Source organism: Trichosurus vulpecula, chromosome 2 (genome assembly GCF_011100635.1).
Source record: "Trichosurus vulpecula isolate mTriVul1 chromosome 2, mTriVul1.pri, whole genome shotgun sequence".
NCBI lineage: Eukaryota > Metazoa > Chordata > Mammalia > Diprotodontia > Phalangeridae > Trichosurus > Trichosurus vulpecula.
The window spans coordinates 21,668,973-21,691,665 of record NC_050574.1 but is presented as its reverse complement, the minus strand read 5'-3'; the positions used below and the strand labels follow the sequence as shown (position 1 = coordinate 21,691,665).

The 22,693-nt window shown below is 42.9% G+C and overlaps 1 protein-coding gene across 1 annotated transcript in view; it reads left to right on the top strand.

The window, feature by feature from the left end:
* Positions 1 to 13,933, top strand: part of LOC118835834 (coiled-coil domain-containing protein 50-like) — a 54,962-nt gene extending 41,029 nt beyond the window's left edge. The window contains exons 8-11 of the mRNA XM_036743115.1: positions 1,427 to 1,555; positions 8,720 to 8,820; positions 9,452 to 9,549; positions 11,093 to 13,933. Coding sequence (XP_036599010.1) covers positions 1,427 to 1,555; positions 8,720 to 8,820; positions 9,452 to 9,549; positions 11,093 to 11,232 — 468 coding nt within the window. The 3' untranslated portion in view covers positions 11,233 to 13,933. The remainder of the gene's footprint in view (positions 1 to 1,426; positions 1,556 to 8,719; positions 8,821 to 9,451; positions 9,550 to 11,092) is intronic.
* The last annotated feature ends 8,760 nt before the right edge of the window (positions 13,934 to 22,693 follow it).

Below are 22,693 nucleotides of genomic sequence, written 5' to 3'. Positions count from 1 at the left end.
ACTGTGCTGGGCTCTCTACAAATACTATCTCATTTGATCTTCACAACAGCCCCAGGAGATATGGGTTCTTATTATCCCCATTTTACAGTTAAGGCTATTCCTGGGCTGTCCAAGAAGATGGCACTATCAACTGGGGGACCAGAAAGCCTCCATGTAGAATATATATGGTGTTTGAGCTGAGTCTTGAAGGAAGAAAAGGATTCTGTAAGGGACAGGGGAAGAGAGAATGCATTCCAAGCATGGAGGAAGACCAGTGCAAAGGCATTGGTAGAATGGAACCTATCTGAGGGCAAAGCACTGTTGTCCTTTCTGTTTTTATATGCCCAGAATCTAGGACATTAGAGGAACTTAGTAAGTGCTTGTTGAATGTAATTGAACAACCCATTCCTTTTTAACAACTATACTTTGTAAATGTATTTTTCTGTCTGTTTGTTGGGAAGTATCTATTGCATCATTTAGAGGAAGACACAACAAATACTTTCCAGTACGCTTCCAAGTGAAAGCCTCCACCATGTTGAGTGGGGCTCTCTGTGGCAGATTTATGGGAGGACAAGGAAAAGAGTGGGACAGGTTGGACAGGGAGGAATCTACATCAAGAGGGAATAGGTACCTCAGGAGGATCATAGATCCATCTAAGAATATTCACTATGATTTAACCTCTCAGTAGCCCAGACAAGTCCCTGAGATTATAAATTACAGACAAATTGCTGATCTGTATGAGTGGAGGGAGTTTCTACATGGAGAGTTCCCTAAAGCAATGGCATCATATGTCTAAACTAAATACAGGTAGGGAGGGCAACACAAAGAAAACATTGAAATTGTCTAACACAATGAAGTATATTAATTCTGCCCTATGTGTGCTTCAAAAAGTCTTAATGTGCTTTTCTAAGTCAGATGATCAACAACTCTGGCAGTATCTTCCTAGCTGGAAGAAAAGCAACATAGATAGTATGATTTGGTGGAAAGAATGCTAGACTCGGAGTGAGAGGACCTGGGTTCATATCTCTGCTCTGTGATTTTGGGAAAATCACTTCATTAGTTCTTCAGTAGCATCTGTAGTGTCCATTCACTTGTTTCCTTGTTTGTCAAGTGAAAGGGTTAGAATAGATGATGTCTGAGGTCCCTTTTCGAGGGCAGCTAGGTGGTTCAGTGCATAGAGTACCAGCCCTGGAATCAAAAGAACCTGAATTCAAGTCCAGCCTCAGACATTTACTAGATGGGTGACCCTGGGCAAGTCACTTAACTCTGTTTGTCCAGTTTCCCCATCTGTAAAATGAGCTGGAGAAGTAAATGGCAAACCACTCTAGGATCTTAGCCAAGAAAATCTCAAATGGTGTTACAGAGATTCAGACACAACTCAACCACAAGAGGTCCTTTTTTTAAATCTGATCCTTAAGGTATGCCCCTAACATTTTTCCTTTTTCAGGAGATTGCCAGGTACATGCAAGATGAAGAGCTGAAATACCATCAGAGAGAAGTAAGGGAATGGGAGCTAAGAAGGGAAAGCAGAAACAGAAGCATCAGCTTCTCTGAACAAAGGCAGAACGGGAGCAAGGTGGGTAATGGTGTTTTTTTTTCATTATCTTCAGTCTTCTCCCAAATCCTTGGTGTTTGCCCAAGGAAATCAATACCAATAGAGGAAGTCAAGTCAACAAGCATTTATTAATCACCTACTGTGTGCCAGTACTTTGCTAAGCATTGGGGATACAAAAAAAGGCAAAAGATGGTCCCCGAAAGCCAGAATCTCCAAGTCCAATGGGAGAGGCAACATGCAGACAACTATGTACAGACAAGACATATACAGAATAAATTGGAGCTCATCTCAGAGGGAAAGAACTAAGTTTAGTTTAGTTTGGAATAAAATCAATTTATCATTTATGAAGCACCTATCACATTAGGCTTTGGAGAGACAACAAAAACAAAACCCCCAACTTGAACAGATTTGCATTGAAGGCACTAAGTTTAAAGAGGAATAGGAAAGGTTTCTGGTGGAGGGTGGGACTCTGACTGGGACTTAAGGGGAGCCAGGGAAGCCCGGATGCAGAGAGGAGGAAGGAGGGGGTTCCAGGCACAGGGGAGGGACAGCCAGTGAGAATGTTCCCAGTTGGGAGATGGAGTGTCCTGTACAAGGATGAGAAAGGAGACCAGTGTCACCAGATGGCTGAGAACATAGAGGGTGTGAGGTGTAAGAAGACTGGAAAGGTAGGAAGGGATGAGGGCACAGAGGGCTTTCAAAGCCAAACAGAGGATCTTTCCACTCTGCCAAGTTGTGTTCTTTTGTACTTTCACTCAATTGGTTAAGGGCCTGTTTTGTGCTGGGCAAAAAGGAACCTGCCTTTGACCTCAAAAGCATCCTATTGATGGAAAACAGCACATGCATGGACAATTAAATATGAAATGTACTCAGAGTAGGTATGGAATTAATTCTTGGGATAGAGCTGTCTCTGCTGTGGGAGATTGGGATGGGTTTCCTTGGGAAGTGGCATTTTCCGTAAGGTCCAGGTGAAGAACTGGGTACATTTCAGGCATAGGGATTTTGCCTGTGCAAAAGTTTGGAGATAGGAAATGAACTGTCATGTACAGGGAACCACAGATAGGTCAGTTTGATTGGAAGAGTACATAAAGATGAACATTAAGAATCAGGGTAGCTAGGTGGTGTGCAAGCCCTGAAATCAGGAGGACCCAAGTTCAAATGCGGCCTGAGACACTTACTAGCTGTGTGAGCCTGGGCAAATCACTTTACCCTGTTTACCTCAGTTTTCCCATCTGTCAAATGAGCTAGAGAAGGAAATGGCAAACTGCTTCAGTATCTCTGCCAAGAAAACCCCAAATGGGATCATGAAGAGTCAGAAATGACTGAACGACAAAAAGACAGTTTGCAAAGAGCTTGATACACATTCTCTCACTTGAGCCTCCTGGCAATGAGGCTGAGAAGTATGTTTATCCCCATTTTACAGATTAGGGAAAAGGCTCAGACAGGAAATGTTCCTGATGGGAGTTGAGGCCAAGTCCTCTGGGTTCTGGTCTAGCACTCTGCCCAACATCTTAGCCTTCCTCTTGGTCATTTGAAGAGGCTGGACTAGGTGAAACAGAAGCTCTGCCTTTTATTTTGTGACCTTGGAGAAGTCAAAACCTCACTGCCTTCAACTGTTGAAAGAGAGGGGTTGGCTTAGATTTTTTTCTTAATTTTATTTTCAACAAATATTTGAAATACCTACTATGTGCCAGGCACTGTACTAAGGGTTTTGCAAATATTATCTAATTTGATCCTCACAACAACCCTGGAAGGTAGGTGCTCTTTTACAGTTGAGGAAACTATGGCAGGCAGTGGTTAAGTGACTTGCTCATGGTCACACATCCGGTAAGTGTCTTGAGGCTGGATTTGAACTCAGGTCTTCATGGTTACAAGTCCTGTGTTCTATCTACTGATAGGTAATAGCTAGGCGAACTTAGAAGCCAACCTCCTCATTTTACAGAGGAGGAAATTGAAGCCCAGAAAAGCTGTCCAGGCTCACCCCGGTAGTAGTAGAGCGGGGATGAAGTATCTGTGATTTCTTCTTCATGGAAATTCCCTCCACCAGCAGGTCACAGTATGTCCTGGGCAACGGAGGGATTAAATGACTTGGCCAAGCCAAATCTTCCTGACTAGCAATCTTGCTCTCTCTTGACTCTGCCATCCCCCCACATCTTTATCCTTGAAGTCACTGAAGCATAAAAATTGCCTACTGATTCTATTTGGGACTGATCACTTAGGATGAAGGAAAAGTGTGCGCATCCATCAGTCATTTGTGGGCAGCAGAGAAGTCCGTGATTGGGAGAAGACAGCCAAGACTGGATGAAAAGAGCGATGAGTCTGGAGTCAGAGACCATGAGGGTTCAAAGCCTGGCTGCTTCACCTGGGTGACCTTGGCCAAACCACTCATCTCTATAGCTCTGTCTCTCCTCAGCTGTCAAATGAGGAACTTGGATCAATGACCTCTAAGGGTCCGTTCCAGCTTTAAATTATCATTATTACATAATCATATATATAATCTAAACTATTATCATATTGTCCTATGGATCCTCCCTTCTTTCTAAAGGTTTCTCCATCATTTTTACTGTTCTGTCTGGTGATGCTGAAGCTGATACTAATAGGAACATTAAAAAAAGAATTGGTTCCGAAAACAGTCATGCTATTTTTAGAAACTTTATTACAATCTGATTTCGATTCCCAGTCCATGTAGCTGATGATTCTTAAGCCCCCTCAACATGGCCACCCACCTTAGCTGTGGCATCTGTACTGCTCCACCCACAAGTGGAAATGTTTACTTCCTGTCTGCTGTGGGGTAGACGCCCACCCAAGTCACTCACTGGGGCCATTGGGAGAGGGGCGCTTGAGACCTACAGAAGTTTCCGTTAGAGAGTGAGTGAGACCAGCAAAGGGTGTCAGAATTGCAAATTCAACCACATCTCCCCTCAAAGAGTTAGGGAGCAGTTTCCAACTTACACTCATCGTTTTAAGAGATATATAAATATTTTCTTAACACATGCTAGTTGATTCTGACTCAGTAGAGAGAGGTGGCAAACAGAACAACTGGATGGGACCTTAGACTACATTAACAAAGACATTGCTTTCAGGAGTGATAACAGGTGTTATTATAGCTAATAATAGCTAACATTTGTATGGTGCCTGCTATGCTCCAGGCACTGTGCTAAGCACCTTACCAATATTATCTCAGTTAATAATAATAATTAAAATTTATAGAGCGCCTATTATGCTACAGGCACTGTGCTAAGCACTTTACAAATATAATCTCATGTGGTCCAGGGAGGTAGGTGCCATTATTATATCCATTTTACATATGGGGAAACTGAGGCAGACAATAGTTATGTGACTTGCCCAAGGCGGTACAGCTAGTAAGTGTCTGAGGCTAGATTTAAACTCAAGTCTTCCTTTCTCCAGGCCCAGTGTTCTCTTCACTTCACAACCTAAGTGCCTCCATGATCATAGAATCATAGACCTAGAGCTGGAAAGCGCGTAAAAGGCTATGAAGTCCAATCCCTTCATTTTACAGAAGAGGAAACTGAGTTAAGTGACTTACTTGATAAATCCTACTATTCACCACCTAGCTGCCCCAAAAGACGTTGCTTCCAGGAGTCAGAAGCCCTGGACAGACCATATCTAGGATACCATGTTTGTTTCTGAACATCACAATGTAGGGGCTGTTGATAAACTGGAGACTGTCCAGGGGAGGACTACCAGTACAGTGAAGGGTCTCATACCATTTAATGATCATTTGAAGGAACTAGGGATCTCAGCCTAGATTAGAGGAGAATGAGGCTGTATTCGGGGAATCTGATAACTGTCTTCCAGGATGAGTCTTCTAAGCTGTCAAGGGGTCCAACAATCAATCAAAGCATTTATCAAGCACCTACTACATGTCAGGCATTATGCTAGGCCTTGGGGATAAAAAAAAAGACGAAAGACAAATATATGTCGGGGAGACAACATGCAAACAACCATGCATGGAGAAGATATTTACAAGATAAATGGGGGTGGTCTCAGAAGACTGGCGCTAAGATTACGGGGGAATCAGAAAGGCTTATGGCAGAAGGTAGGACTTTGGCTGAGACTTGAAGGAAGTCAGGAAAAGCAGGAAGGAAAGGAGGAGAAGACTGGGAGGGAGAGAGTTCCAGGCATGCGGGACAGCCAGTGAAATGGGCAGAATCGGGAGACAGGGTGTCCTATGCAGGTCACAGCATGGTGGACTCTGTCACTGGATCGCAGAGTAGATGGAGAAGAGTAAAGTGAAGAAGACTGGAATGGGTAGAAAGGTGCCAGGTTGTGCAGGACTTTATAAGCCAAACAGAGGAATTTTATAATCCTAAAAATAATAGGGAGCCAATGGAGATTATAGAATCAAGTGTGGGGGTGGGGGGATTCATCTTGCTCTGCTCGAGCTCGGAGGGCATTATCAGAAGCCATGGGTGACAGTCTCAAAGGGGCAAACGTAGGCTCCATATCAGAGCTCCTAGTGTTTCGGGCTATCCCAGAGTGGAACGGGGTAGTGAGTCTTCCCACTTGGGAGGTATTACAAACAGACTGGAAGACCACTGCTCGGACCTGCTATGGGCTGGACTAGGCAGCCAGGGAGATTCCTTCCTGATCTGATTTTGCGAAGCTCTAATAAAAATGAATTACTTAATTTTGTAAGCTGACATGAAGGGGGCTTTTTAATCGGCTTTGATTGCCTCTTGACAGATGCTCTTTGGGGGAAGATGAATCATCCTATGTTCCTATTTTTCTTCTGCAACTTTTACTCATTAACCAAATATGTGGCTGCCACACATAACTGGATCGTAACAAACCATGCCATTATGGGAAAAGCAGTATTATTGCTTGAAAGTGAAAATTGTACTTATCTCTAGGGAAAAAAAATTTTCTCAGGCATTGCTTTTTCAGTCCTGTGGCTAAATCAAACACAGAAGTGAACCACTTCCTTAAAGCTAGAGGAAGGAACTTTTAAAAAAACACACGCAATAATAAACCAACAGTTTAAGATAGGAATGATAGCTCTGAACTTGAAATCAACAGACTTGAGTTTGAAGGCTGGCCCGATCACTTGCTATCTGTTGCGTAGGTTATTTCTCTTCTGTGGGCCTCAGTTTCCTCATCTGTAAAAAGGGTGATTAGCTGGATCAGATGGCCCCTGAGGTCCCCTTCCAGCTCCAGGGCTGATCGTTAAAAGTTTGGAATGTTCAAATGAGCTTCCGTGACTTGGGGTGGAGGGATAGGGGAGGGGGAAAGGGAAGATGGCTTTTTTTCAGTTTATTTCATGACTGAGCTAGTCCGAGCTAAGCAGCACACCCCAAATGGTTAAATCAGACAGGCCACAACGTTTCTAAACTGGTGACAAGAGAGAGAAGGAAATTCTTCTGCTCATTGAAAGGAAATACTCACTTGAGCTCTAATGAGTCCCAAGCACTTAAGACATCATGAACCTTCCATATTTGGCCAGCCCCATCTTGGCGAGGGATTGGCTCGTGTTACTTCCCTGACCACCCTTAGCTGAAGGACTTTTCCAGATTCTACATGGTCATTTATGGTAACATTAGCAGCAAAATTCTCCTTCAATGCTTTTTATCACAATCATCAGCAATCCCCTGGATAGTAAGGTGGGGGTACTTCCTACCTACTATTTCTCCATTGAATTCTTGTGTGAGGGTGCATTTTATATTTTTAATCAAATTTCATTTTTTTATTTAACAAAAATTGATTTTACTCTCCCTTCCACTCCCCCTCCCCCTGGAAGAAAGAAGGGTAGATTATTGACTTGTTTTTCATGGTTTTCTCGCATCCTTCTTATTTCTCTTCCCAATTTTTCCTCTACTTCTCTAACTTGCTTTTCCAAATCCTTTTTGAGTTCTTCTATGGTCTGGGGCCAGTTCATGTTTTTCTTGGAGGCTTTGGTTGTAGGCTCTATGACTTTGTTGTCTTCTTTAGGCTGTATGTTTTGGTCTTCTTTGTCACCAAAGAAAGAATCCAAAGTCTGAGACTGAATCTGGGCGCGTTTTCGCGTCCTGGCCATATTCCCAACTAACTAACTTGACCCTTGAGTTTTTCAGTGGGGTATGACTGCTTGTAGATTACAGAGTTCTATGTTCTACGTTTGGGGGGGAGGTGCCAGCTCTGTCAGACACACACTCCTCCTTCCCCAAGGACCCCCAGTCCAGACTGGGCTCAGATCTTCGGCAGGCTGTGCACCCCTGCTGCGATCCGCCACTTAATTCCTCCCACCAGGTGGGCCTGGAGCCGGAAGTAACAACAGCTGTAGCTGCCCCACCTCCGCTGCCCCCGGGGCTGGAAGCCGAACCGCGAACTCCTTCTACTCCCGCAGCTTTCCCCACTAACCTTCTCCGCAGTCTTTGGTGTTTGTGGGTCGAGGGGTCTGGTAACTGCCGCAGCTCACATATTCAGGGCGCTAGGGCCCCCTCCGCCCGGCTTCCGGTCTGGATCGTCCACGCTGCTCAGGCTGGGCTCTGCTCCACTCCGTTCCCAGCTCCCAGCTCCCAGCTCCCAGCTCCGTGTGGAATAGAGCTCACCCAGAGACCATCCGGGCTGTCCTGGGCTGGAGCCCTGCTTCCCTCTGCTGTTCTGTGGGTTCTGCCGTTCTAGAATTGGTTCAGAGCCATTTTTATAGGTTTTTGGAGGGACTTGGGTACGGAGCTCACTCTAGTCCGTGCTTACCAGCCGCCATCTTGGCTCCGCCCGAGAAGGGTAGATTATAATAAATATATATAGTTAACATATAGTTGAGCAAAAAAAATCAACAAAAATGTATTCAGTGCCTATTAGGTATCAGGCACTGTGCTAAGCTCAGGAGATACAAAGAAAGGTAAAAGATAGTTCCTCCAGGAACTCAGCATTCAGAGGAGGGAGAGCATTCTAGGCATGGGAGACAGCTGGGAAAAAATTCCTAGAGTTGGGAGATGGAGGGTCTCATGTGGGGTAATTGACACACAGAGAGGGGAAGTGGCCTGAAACAGTGGGAAAGCACTCTGGACCCAGAATCAGATAGCCTGGATACCAAGGCTGGGGGGAGATTAACTAACTCGAGATCTTGTAACTTAGAAGTGCCTGAAATGGAATTCGCACGGCTCCCTCTTGACGGCAAAGGCCATGCTGTATCTCCACCATGCCATGATTGCATCACAAACATCTTTTTCTTTTTTCTGACAGATTCAAGTACCACCAGACTCTGAGGTCCTGCCCCTCGCTAGAGATCCACCTCCGGAGTGTTCTGATTTCCCAGTCCAAGGATCTGAGGGACTCAGTACAAAGTAGGTAGCCTTATTCAAAGCAGAGTCTTACATTTCTTCCTCACTCATCCATTTCCTACATTGGGGTGGGGATGGGGGTGGGGGTGGGAAGGGGAAATGGAATATATTTTTGTGCGCCAGTGGTAGAAGGGTACTTTGAATAGGGAGAAATCCTCTCCAAGTTACCATCTGCCTCTGTAATAATAATCCATTTCAAAACCAGCAAGAAAAGCCTTCCTTTCCTCTCTATCTTTCTCCCTCCTCTCTTTTGTCCCTCCCTCCTTTTCTCCCTCTCTTTCTTTCTTTCTCCTTCCCCTCTTTCCTCCCTCTCTCCTTCCCACATTACTTCTTCCTTCTGCCCTCCTTCCTTTCTTTCCTTCTTCTTCCCTCCCTTCCTCCCTCTCTTCCTACCTCTCTCCCTTCCTTTTTTTCCTTCGTCCCTTCCTTCCTTTCTTCTTTGGAAGGTCATAAAAACAATCAGCAGTTGGGGACAGACCCATAAGCAGCCCTTGCACTTCCAGCCCAGCTGAGTTAGGGAGAGCCAGTCTCAACAACTACGACAACAACAAAAACCGCACAAATCAATATCTTAACAGAAGGGGAAATCCCTTTAGATCGATAATGCCTGCTGTTCTATTAAACACTTTTGCAGACAGCTGTTTTCTCGGAATATCGCTGAAGAACTGGACCCAACATTCAAGTCAAGTGGGATAGACCCTCCTGTTGATGCATCTGCTGTCGCTTCTCAAGGTATATTTTTTCTGCTCCACTCAGTTAAATAATCCACAGCCCAGAATTCAGCATACCATTGGCTGTGTCTGAGATCCCCCTGGCACGATCCAGGTCACCTGGTCCAACCCCCCCCCCCAAGCCTCAGTCCCTTCCATGGCATCTCTGCCAAGTCTGTCAGTCTGTCCTCTTCAGAAAGCCTTCAGTGACTGGGCATCCCGTACCATACCAGATGACCTTCTCCATCGTTATAAAGCTCTAGGTATGAAGCATTTCAAGCCTGTCACAATCTGGCTCCAGCCTTTTTATGTGCTACTCCTCATTCCAGCCAAATCTGGCCCACTGGCTCTTTTTCCCTGAGCCGGGCATTCTCTCTTCCTCTTTTTAAAGGCAGCCAGAGAGACGCTATGTGAAAAAGACCAATAGTCTAGCTCTCCCAAAGGATAAAATGATGATAAAAAAAAACCAACCTACAGTAGAGGAAATTACTCCCACCCCCCTACCTTTGCCCATACTGCCCCCCATGCCTGGAATGCTTGCTCTTCCTCCTCTCTGCTTCTAAGAATCTCCAGCTTTCTTCAAGGCTCAGTGCACCTCGGAAGTCTTTTCCAATCCCCTCCTAGTTAGTACTTTTCCTCCTTCTTAACTAAGCATCCGTCTTAACTAATCTACAGCCTGTGTCTCTGAAGTAGGGTGGGTGTAAGCTCCTTAAGGACAAGAATCATTTGTCATTTTATCTTTGTATCTCTATTTTCTCCCAGGGTAAACTCGACCTTAATGATCACTTAATTAAAGTGACTGTTGAATCGATTTTTTTTCTCTAATTTTGTACTAGCCATTTGTGTTAGCCATTATCATCATCCTTGTAACTTCCTCCTATTTTTTTAATCATCACACATAGTTTTTATCCTTGTTGTTCAATCATTTTTCAGTTGTGTCAGACTCTCCGTGAGCCCGTTTGGGGTTTTCTTGGCAGAGATACTGGAGTGGTTTGCCCTTTCCTTCTCCAGCTCATTTTACAGATGAGGAAAGTGAGGCAAACAGATGAAGTGACTTGCCCAGGGTACACAGCTAGTGCTTTGCCATTTTCTTCTCCAGCTCATTTTACAGTTGGGGAAACTGAGGCAAACAGGTGAAGTGACTTGCCCAGGGTCACACAGCTAGTAAATGCCTGAGGCCAGATTTGAACTGAAGAAAGATGGGTCTTCCTGACTCCAGGCCTGGCACTCTATCTACTTAGCCACCATATACATGTTAGCTGTTACTATTATCATTTCCCCCGTTGGACTGTGAGCTCCTTGAGTTTTGCTTTTTGTTTTGTTTTTTGCCTTCCTTTGTATCCCTGGTGTTTAGCACAGTGCCTGGCACGTAGTAGGTGCTTGATAGATGTTCGTTGACTTCTTAACTTCAAGACTGGTGCTCGATCCACCACAAACAAAAGACAATTTTAAAAATATTCAGCATTTTGCCAGTCACCCTTCTATACGTGACAGATGCAGAGCAACACACTCTTGGCCACTGACTAAACCTCTTACATTCATCATTTTGCCTTTTCTTCCCTCAGCTCTTACCCATACAGTTCCAGTGGAGGGTCTCTTTGAGTACAACGAGGAAAGCCCTGAAGCAGCCTTTATTTCACCAACCAAGCGTCAGTCAGGACGCCAGAAAACCAAAGACAAGAAAGAAGCCTGCAAGCAACAGTGAGATAAAGCTTCTCCCTCCCTCCACTCCACCTCCTCCGCTTTTCCCTCTTTGCTCCCTCACTCCCCAAAGGGAAACTTAGTTAAACTTCATGTCTGATCAAATCGTGGATCACAAAAACTACTTTGCCATCATGTCCTTCAATGACTTCATGCCTCATGGCTATATTGGGACACCTTGATTCCTAAGTTATTGTGTGTGTGTGTGTGTGTGTGTGTGTGTGTGTGTGTGTTTGGAAAATGTGTTTGATGAATAAAGAGGCAGCTAATGGCTTAGTGGATAGAGCACTGGACCTGGAGTCAGGAAGACCTGAGTTCAAATCCAGCCTCAGACACTAACTAGCTGTGTGACCCTGGCCAAGTCACTTAACCTCTGTCTGCCTCAGTTTCCTCTTCTGTTAAATGGGGATCATTATAGTACTTACCTTTTGGGATTGTTGTGGGGATCAAACAAGATCCTTACAGTGCTGTATGGTATCTATTGGTCTCTACTATTATTCTTCTTGAAAATGTCATATCTCTCCTTTTATTTTTCACCTGTGACATGTTTGCTTTAAAAATGTCAAAGATCGAGCAGTTCTCGATGTTGGATTTATGGGACTAGGGGTGTCAGAGGGATGACTGCACAAATCAGATGGGATTGAAACCATCTTGGTGCCATGGGGAGGACCTAACTGAAAGACACATGGTGCCTCTTAGTAAACCATCCTCTTCCTTGTTTCTTCCACTGAAATATGACATAAAACAGGGCACTTTTCTCTCTCCCTTCTAGCACTGAACTCCAAAGGGAATGGGAGGCTCTGGGTGCCATATATCTATTACAGAGCGTATTAGTCTAGTCTATAGGAAGAAGTCAATGAAAATATGGGGACTCACTGAGGAAGTCCTGGGAAGGGTGGATGATCTTGTACTCTACCCAATGGACTTTTATATCAAGCCTCCTTCAAACCAACAAGCATTTATTAGTTACTGACTGTGTGAAAAGACTATAAAGGTTTAAATAATAAATGGGCTCTACCCTTGAAAAAAAAACACGGGGACTAACCATTACACATTATACCCCCATTGACACCCACTATTCTATTCCGGGTTGTTCTTTCCTCTAGTTATCTCTGTGACTGGGTCAGACGTATGTATTTCCTAGAAAGACAAATCCATTTGAAATGAGTTCTTGCATCATTTACATACATCTGCATCCTTCATGCTTCTTGCAAATAGCTCCTCGGTGTATTTTAAGGGAGCTCACAGCTGGTTTCCCTTCACTTTTGCCAAACCTGTGCTAGTTATATTTTTTGGAAAATGCATTTCTAGGAAATGAAAGTGAAATTGAATAAAGGGAGGAAGCAAGAAACACATTTCCCAAGAGTAGGAATTGGAAACTGTACAAACTTCAATAAATCAATTTCCTGGCTCCTCTGGGCTCCAGATTTCCTATTACTGGAAAGCAGCATCAGTAACAATTCAGTTGAAGAAATCCCATCTACAAACAGAAATAGGAAGTCGAGTGCCCAAATGTGTCTCATCATCGCTGAGAAAATGCCTGTACATGAAAGAATAATTTTAAGATAGGCTTTATTCTGAACAAAGTGTAGACTAACCAAGATAGAACTAGCCCGGTCAATCCAACAAGCATTTATTAAGAGGACTATACATGCAAAGGCAATATACCAGGCAGAGGGGATACAAAATAATAACAAAAAAATACAGTCCCTGACCTTAAAAAGTTTACTTTCTAGGGGAGGAACATAGTTATTCTTTCCACATGGGTGTGGGAGGGGGGGAGTTAGGGGCATGGCGCCCCCATAATCTGGAAAATCCATGCAAAACTTTTTGGCCCTCCCTTTGTGCCAGAGAAGAAGTCTGAATTTTTTTTATTTTTCTTTTATGGGATATTTACAGTACTTTATTGTAAAATTTGTGTTAAGTATTTCTGTGTTATCTGCTGGCCTTTGTGTGTTATCTGTGACTTCCCCAAAACTCCTGATAAATTTCCATTTAATTTCTTATGCCAACCCACAATCATCGTGTATATCCTATACACAGATTAAGTATATACATGGGAAATTGAGGAAGAAGGCAAAGGACTAGGAAGATCAGAAGTTTCTGTGAAGAAAATAGAACCTTGAAGGATACTGAGCCTGACGTGGGGAGGAGAGGCATGTCCTTTGGGGGCCTCAGGAAGAGGCCTGAGTCCAGAAGCCCGACCGGGACCTTAGTACTTTATGAAAAATCTGATTTTCTTTGGCCTCTAATAACAAACATCATGTGACACATCTTCTCTAAGAGGAGATCATTAAAAGGAGACGTGTCACAAGAAATACACAGGAATTTTTTTTATCACAAGATCCTTCCAGGAACTACTCTCTAAAAATGAAAGAGTTTAAGAAGGTCTACCAGGAATCACAGGCTGAAGTGTATGATGAGTCAAAGAGTACCCCAAAGTTTAACATAATATTTGCATGGAGTAATTTGCTCTCAAGATGGACCCAGATGATTGACTGCCTTTGACATGGGTAATATGCAGTGTGAAAAGATTTTTATTTTGAACATATAAACCCGTTCTGTCAAGTAGCATGTGTCTGTCCTTCATCTGGATGGTATGTAGTTCTGCATTGCCTTTAGAAAAGTTGCTGGTAATGTTTTAAAATCCTTAAATAGTTTTCCGATGGTCCTGTTGCTCTTCCTTCTTAAAATAAATGTGTTGGAAAGACATGGTGTTTGCTCTTCAAATTCTTCGACAGTTATAAAACTGGCAATTTTTCACCCTGTGAGTTTTTTTTTAAATTTTATTGTTGCCCTTTACATTTATGCTTCCCCTTTGGGGCAGTTAGGTGGATAGAGCACCAGGCCTGGAGTCATGAAGACTCCAAATCCAGCCTCAGACACTTACTAGCCGTGTGACTCTGAGCAAATCACTTAACCCCATTTGGCTCAGTTTCCTTATCAGTAAAATGAGCTGGAGGAGGAAATGGCAAACCACTCCAGTATTTTTGCCAAGAAAACCCCAAATAAGGTCATGCAGAGTCAGATACTACTGGAAAATGACTGAACAACAATACGGACCGCTAGGTGGTGCAGTGAGTAGAGCACCAGCCCTGGAGTCAGGATGACTTGAGTTCCAATCTGACTTCAGACACTTGACACATGTAGTAGCTGTGTGACCTTGGGCAAATCACTTAACCCCAATTGCCCTGCTAAAAACCAAAAAAAAACCCCAACAATAACAAATTTTCCCTTTACTCCATGCCCCTCTTCTTGCTAGAGAGGAGGAAGATCTGTTTCCTTAGCATTACTCCATACTTAACAAGTTTTAATTTAGAAACCTCAGATATAGATCTCAAGCCCATTTACCCTTCTTACTGAGATAAAAACTAATCTAAAAAAGAGATCTGGGTGAGGTTGCTTTATTTTTGCACCAGAAGAAGTTTCTGTTCCTTAATTTAGCTTTACACGGTATTTCTGCTCTCAAAACACTCTATTTGTTGTATCATTGAAGTGGTCCAGAAATGCCATGTTGTCAAGAAAAGATTCAGAAGTGGATAAAGAGGAAGTGTTTGGGATTGGAAAAACAAAAGCCCTGGGATGATAGTCAAGTTTAAGTTATGACTCTGATCCCAATCTGTTAAATGACTTTAGGCCAGTTCCCTGGACCTTTCTGTTTCTGTTTCCTCATCCAAAAGGAAGATGTTGGAGTAGATGATTTCCAAGGTACTTTCTAGCTCTAAAGTTTTGGAATTTGTCATAGGTACTTTGTTCTGTGACTCATCTGGCCTTTAGCAATCCACTGCTGTCATTAGCACATTAGAATGAATCATGGAATTTCAGTCACAAAGGGGACCTTTTAGAGATTATCTATAAAATGAAAAGGTTTCTCACCTTCCCTACCCCTCCTCCTCATACAGTAATATCTTAGGACAAATGCACCGAGTATTGAGAGGGCAGTGCACCACAGTACATAGAGAGCTGGTCTTAGAGTCAGGAAGACTTGAATTCAAGAAATTCCAGAATTTTGGATTTGGAAGGGACCTCAGTAACCATTCAGTCTAAGAAGCATCTGAATAGTTATAATCTCTAAAGTATATCTGACAAGCAGTTTGAATCCCAACCCTACCTCTTGCTACCTATGTAACCTTGAGTAAGTCACTTAATTTCTCTAAATCTCAGTTGTCCATCTGTAGAAAGAGAGGTTTGGACAATGTCCTCTAAGGAACTATGATTCTACGATCATCCAGTTTTTGTTTGACAGCCTCTGACGAAGGGAAACATGGGTGGAGTGGGTGCCAAGAGATCACAGAATCTTAGATTTCAAGCTAGAAGGAATATTAGAGATCATGCAGTCCAACCTCTTCATTTTATAGGGAAAGAAATCGAGACCCAGAGAAGTGATGTAAACTGAGAGGGAAGAGTCTTTAAGGATGACTCCAAGTCTGAAAACTTGAGTGACTGGAAGGATGGTCAGAAAGAGGGATGTTAGGAAGAGAGGAGGGCTTGTGGGAGTAAAACGGGGGTTTGGGGACAAGGGCAAGCAAGGCTTTGTTGGACAGGAAATCACCCTTCTCCCCAACTTGGAGGAAACATAGTGTTCCCTTCACTGAACATTTCTTCTGCCACCTCCATGTGTTTGTAGAAGCTGTTCTGTCATGCCTGAAATGCGCTTCCTCTCCCATTTCTACCTATTAGAATCTGTATCTGTCTTCAAAGCTCAACTCAGGAACTTTTTCCTAATCTCCTCCCACCAGGGAATGAAACATGGCCTATCCCCAAAATGAAGAACCCAAAAGGAACTCACCAGTGGGAGAAAGATGCAAACATAGTAGAGGGATATTCCAGGGTAAGAAAACCCCAGGCACTGAGGGAACTTCCATGAAAGGACAGCTGAGTCACAGTGACAAAGATAATAGCCTCAGGGGAACAAAGCATGGCCAGCTTGGGCCCATTCCCAGTGTAGATACCCCAGCATTGTGGTCTCCTGAGTCAAAGTCCTCTTGTACCTTCTGGAGTATCATCTAGAGGAAGTCACAGACCCCAGGCCTTTGTGGTCTTTGGTTTTGCCTCTTCGGCTCTTTGATGGACAGTACTGCTGCCTGTCCTGCTTCTCCTCTCCCATCTCTTCCAAAGGATGCTCTGGTTCTCATTTCTGGGATGTAGCTCCTTGTTGCTGGGGTTGCTCAGCCAAAGACGGCTCAATTCCAGGGCTTTTTCTACTATGACCTAAGATTTATAAGATCATACACCTGGAGCTAAAGGGGACCTTAGAGACCATCTACAGTCCAGCCGCTTCATTTTACAAAGGAGGAGGCCTAGAGACATGTAGTTGCCCAAGGTCAAACAGGAAGGGTTTGAATCCAGCCCCTCTGCACTCTGAATCCTGTTACCATACCACCATCACAATAGGCAGTGGAAAATCTTTAACCTCATTTTATTAAGCAATTTGCTAAGTGCTATCTGTATGTGAGTTATTGTTTCCCTGGAAGGGAAAGCCTGGAGGGGAAGATATGTTGGGGCCATTTCGTCTGAGGAAGCCTAGGGCCAGGTGCCATGAGCCAGGAACAGGGAGCCAGGCAGGCCCCAGCCTTGTGATGCCTCATAAAGAGGAGCCTGAGCATCCCTCGGAAGAGACTGGAGAGAAGACGCAGGACGGGTGGCAGTACTATTCTTAAGAGAGTTGAAGAAGCAAAGCCAAAGAGCAAATACTCAAGCCTAGGACAAAAGCTTGGGGGCAGTGACTTTCTCCAGAAGAGCCTCTGGAAGGGCTCAGGACATTGCAGCACGGGGGGTTTCCAGGTTGGGGATAGGTCAGCCATGCTTCGTTCCCCTCCTGGCTGTGCTTCTGAGGCTATGACTCGGCTCACCTTTCATCTTGGGAGTTCCCTCAGTGCCCAAGACCTTCTGAGCCTGCCATGTTTGCCCATTGGTGAGTTTCTTTTGGGCCCTCCATTTTGGGCATGGGCTGTGGCTGCCCAGGCTTCCTTCCCCTCCTGCTGTGCTTCTAAGGACCTTGCCTCCGTTGTGGGCACTCTTTGTCTCCATCCTTTTCTTGTTCCCTCTTATGTGTTGTTATCCCTCACTGGTATCTAAGCTCCTTGAGGTAGGAACTGGTGGCCTTTTTGTTTTTGTATTCAGAACTTAGCATGGTGCCTGGCACATAATCAGTGGTGGGATTCAAATAAATTAATAACCGGTTCTCTGCCCTAATGACTATTTTAAGTATGCAAAAAGATACATGGAAAGGTAGTTTAATATTTAAAACTCAAATAAGAACAATAAAAGAGGTACACAAAACTAGATTATAAGAGTTTTTAAATATTAATGAAAAAATATTAAATAATACTTTACAAAAACGTATCCTTATGGAGCGAAAGCAACCACAACAGCCAATGTTGGAACAGATGCAGAACTAACACTCATTCTATCTATTCTAACTCTTTTTTTATCATCTACTTCCATGGCTTCTGACATGGGTGATAAGATAACCCTTGAAATCTATATTTATATTGGTTCATTGTGTCCCAACTTCCTATTGGTTTCACTGTTCAGGGAACACCAGAGCACTCATAATATCTTGGGGGAATTTTGGGTGTAACACAAAGCAGAAACAAATGACAGCTTGTCACTCCCTGGTTGTTTGGCACTTTTTCTCTTTATGTTATACATTTGTTTGCTGAAGCAACAAAAACGAAGGAATTAAGATGTGTTTCATCAAAGGTATAATGAGTTTTAAGAAATCAATAAATTAATATTACAAGCATGGTTCCATCAATTTTTTTTTCACCTATGGACGGAATGAACATTACTTCGGGAACTTAGAAAATGCTGTTGTGCAGATGAAGGTTAAAAAAGAATAAGGGACGTAAATTTGTGATTTCCACATTGGGTGGCTGCCCAGGTGCCCACCTTAGAGAGAATCCTGATTACAAGTGCCATTTTAACAACCGGTTCACCCAACTCAACATAAAACTAGGTATCAGTTCTGCTGAACCAGTGTAAACCAGCTGAATCCCACTACTGTACATAATGCTTAATGAAAGCTTATTACTTACCTACCATCTGCCAAGGGCAGAACTAGACAAGAACCTGGTGACAGGTTACCCACCCCAGAGAAAGGCCTTACTTGCCACCAGTAAGCTTGGAGTTGGCCAAGGTGAACAATGCTTCCTGGGGCTCATGACAGCCTGAGATGGTCTCCCCTTTGTTCCTGAGCTGGCTTTTGGGGTCGAGATGGCCTGAGTGAGGCAGAAACCCTTGCCAATTGTGTCCCAGATCGCAACTGGGTTGAGCACGAAGACCCTGAACCTTTTGTTGTGGTTTATTTTCCCAAACAGCTGCTGGGAAAAATCCCTATAAAATTCTGGTATGGGAGAGGCATAAGAGTGGGAGATAGAGATGATAATATAAATTGAAGCTGGGGGCAAAAAAAAAAAGCTGCTGACTACCCTCTTTCAAGCCCATAGTTAGCTCTAATTGGGTGTGGAGGTTTCTGTAGGGGAAATGGGTTGAGGCTGGAAGGATCATTCTATAGTGTCCTTCTATAGGAGAATGACTCTTATGCTGGGGTTGTCTTCAAGTCACACAAATGGGCTTGCCATCTAGATCTGACTTCTGCAGGTACAGCTCCCATCTTTGTAAAGTAGGCTGGAAATTTAACTCTAATAGTGTTGTTCTTGAGAACTGCTGGCCTTTGAAAGTAGAAAAGACTGTGTGGGAACTGGGGCTGCCAGCTGAGTGGGAAGCATAAATGTGGGGAAGCCCCAAAGAGCCCAGGGAACTTTCTTGGTATCTGAAATTTTTAAAGAGACCCACAAAAAACACACACCAGAATTCCTCAAGAAGGAAGAGAGACAGAGGGAGAGAGGGAGAAAGAGAAAGAGGGAAAATGAGAAAGAAAAAGAGAAAGCAAAAGAGAAAAATAGAGACAGCAAGAGAGAAAAAGAAAGGAAGAATGAGAGAGGAAAGAAGGAAGAAAAGAAGGAAGGAAGGAAAGGAGGAATGGAGGGGAAAAGGCAGGGAGAAAGGGAGGAAGGGAGGAAGGTAAGAAGGAAGGAAGGAAGGAAAGTTGGAGCTAAATTGCAAGGGGTCTTGGAAGCCAGGCTAATAACTTTGGACCTTGTCCTATCATGCTAACAACTTACCAAGTCAGATTTATATTGTGGCTTTGAGGTTTATAATAGTAGTAATGATAATAACTCACACTTTATAGTGTTTTAACATTTGCAGAGCACTTGATATACATGATCTCATTTGAACCTCATGACAGCTCTGGGAGGTGTTATTATCCCAATTTTATAGATGGGGAAGTTGAGGCTTATGAAGGATCTTTCCTGGGGTCACACAGCCAGCTAGTGTCTGAGGCAGAATTTTGTCTTTGGGTCTAGCACTGTATTGACCATACTGTGCTGCCTCTGAAAGCACTTTTCTCCCAACCCTGTAAAACAGGTCATTCAAGTACTATTGTCCCGGTTTTATGGATGGAGACACTGAAATTCAAGGAGTTGATCTCCCCATGGTCTTATCAGTAGTAGTTATTAAAGACAGCATTCAAACCTAGGTCTTCTTGTCTGTGCCCTTGGAGAAGAGACAGTATTGCCCAGAGGAAAAAGAAAGATGACATTGGTGCAATAGAAGTATGTCAGAACTTCAAAAGATCTGTGGTTTCCTTTGTGTGGGTCATACTGGTGTCAACAAAACTACGTATAATTACCACAAGATGTTCCATAGTATATGACTTGTATAACCTTGTCCATAAGTCTTATGAGGCTATGTGTGCTATTTAGAATTTTCGTGATTACAAAAATGCCTGCCTCTGCAAGTGTAAACACTCCAATATTGCTCAATGGAAAACATATACAAGCTGGAGGAACTGGAATGCAGCTGACATAGATCCCTGCAGGATAGGACAAGAGATCCCCACTATATTCTCATCAAAGTCCTGAGGTATGTGGAAAGATAGTCTTCTTCAGGTAGGAGATCTGAGATTTCATGAGAAGAGCCAAGGGAGGGAGATCTCAGAGGATGAGAGAGAGTTGTGGGAGACAATCAGAATGTTCAACAAGTGGGTATGCTGGCTCCCCACTGCCATAGTTTTTTCTCTGCTCCTACCCTGCCAGGACTGTAGGAAAAAGACTAGTTGAATGACTTGGGACGACCCTGATCCAATGTAGGGTCGTGGTTTACTCTAATGTGAAGAACAAAACGTGCAAAAACCCTACCCCAACCCATTCCTCACTTGAGCTTGTGTTGAACCTGGATCCAATTTCTCATTTCAAATGATTTAAAATGTGTAAAGTGCTTTACAAACTTTAACATACCAAATAAATGTTAGTAGTTATTATCATTATTAATTTCTTTAAGCATCTGTTTTCTTTCTGTATTGGCCATGTGTTCTCAAAAAAAAAAAATTGGCTATCCCAAGGTATTTTGTTCATGGCATATGTGTCCTGAGAGGGTCAGGAGGGGCTTTTTATAAGCAGCTAATTCCAAGACTGTCATTATTCATTGACACATGGAGGGAAAGGGAGATTCTCTGATTACGAGACTCCCAGTTGGGGGCCTTGAGGTGACCAAAAGAGAAAGCAAAGGAAAAAATCAAATTAATCCAGACCATGTGGAAAAGATGAAACAGCAGCTTCTGGTGGGAAGAGGTGGGAAGTAGAAATGGGATAAAGCTGCCCAGAGGCAATGATATCAGACAAGTTAACTTCTATTACTTCTGGTGGGTTGTAAGAGTCCCAGTCCTTTTCATCTCCCCTGCAGGGGCAGAGGGTGATGACTAAAGGAGAAGTTACTCCAATGGAGATGACTGAAGAGAAGCGTTGAACAGATTGACTGTCCTCCCAGAATGGAAGCCAGGGAGAAAGAATAGGTAGTTCTCTTGAAAGCAAAATTCCTTCTAACCCCAAGCACTATTGGACTTGTAAATCACTTCCTCAACCACTAAACCACATATTCAATCACTTCTTCAGTCAGAATAAAGTTTTAATAGGATTGATTTTAACGTATTTTATGCATTTAAGAACATTACTCTAAGAAGGGGGCCATCATACCATCAAAGGTGTCCGTGACACAGAAAAGGTTAAGAACCCCTGCAGTAGAATGACCTTGGGTTATTCTCTCAAGGGAGGAGTCAAAGGCCTCATAAAAGTATTTATGGTTTGGGGATTCTGCAAGTGAAATTCCAAGGATCTAGTATTAAGTATGTTGTAGAAAACATTCTTTCTCAGATACAGGCTGGATGAGATGGCTTCTGAGATCCCTTCCACCTTGGGAATTCTGTGTCTCTGGGATTCTAAGCCAGATACTATACAGTTTTTTAGTTATTCCTATGCAATGAGAAAGTAGCTGGATTTGGAGTCGGAGAACCTGGGTTTGAATCCTGGCTTTGCCACTTACTACCAGTATAACTTTGGACAAAATCCATTCTTTTTTGTTGTTGTTATATCCTGTGTTCTGATTTGTCTCTCTCCCTCCCAACCCCTCTTTAGAGAAGGTCAACATTTTTATATATATATGTAGATAGATAGATAGATAGATAGATATAAATATAGATATAGATATAGATATATACAGATATATATTTATATTAATTTATATATTTTTATATATACACACATATACACATATATACATATATATGTATATATATACACACACACAGGCACACACACAGACATATACATACACACATATGTGTGTGTGTCCATTCTTTCTTTATACTTCAGTTTCCTTCTCTGGAAAATTGGGGGGTTGGACTAGATCATAGGTGTCAAACACATAGCCAATGGGCCACATGTAGTCCATAACACTCTCAAATATTGCCCAAACAAAATTAAGATTTATCAAAATACATAAAAATACAATAAAACATAGACTATAATAATACATGGTTTTCTAAGTCAATATACAGCTCCCAGGGACCCTTATGGCTAGTTTAGAGGCCACCATTGCTACTTAAATTTGATACCCCTGGACTACAAATGCTTTCCAAGGCCCTTTCTAGCTCTAAATCTATTTTCCTATGACTCCCTCTCCCTCCATACAGATGAAGACCATTCCAACTTGTGGTAGGTCGTATTGTGAGGAACCTCTTCCTAATATCAAGTCAAAATTTGCCATTTTGCAAAGTCTACCAATCATGCCAAAAAGGGAACACGAATAAAACATTTTTTAATGCACAAAAGAAAAAAAAGAGGAAAAGACAAAGATACAAATAACAATCTTAAATTATTAAATTTAAAATATGTTTTATACTACTTAAGTTTATAGTTTCTTAAACAATCATCTTTCTTCTTTGTATATTGAAATTTTTGTATTTGCTGATTAAGTCACAATAGAAGACAAAGATAATTTTTTTTAAAATAGCCAAAATAAATATAAGGTAATTTGGGGAAGGAAGGCACTAGGACTTAGGTGGGGAAGCTCATGTAGTGAGCAGTACCTAAACTGAATCCTCTGAGAAAGACATTGTGCTG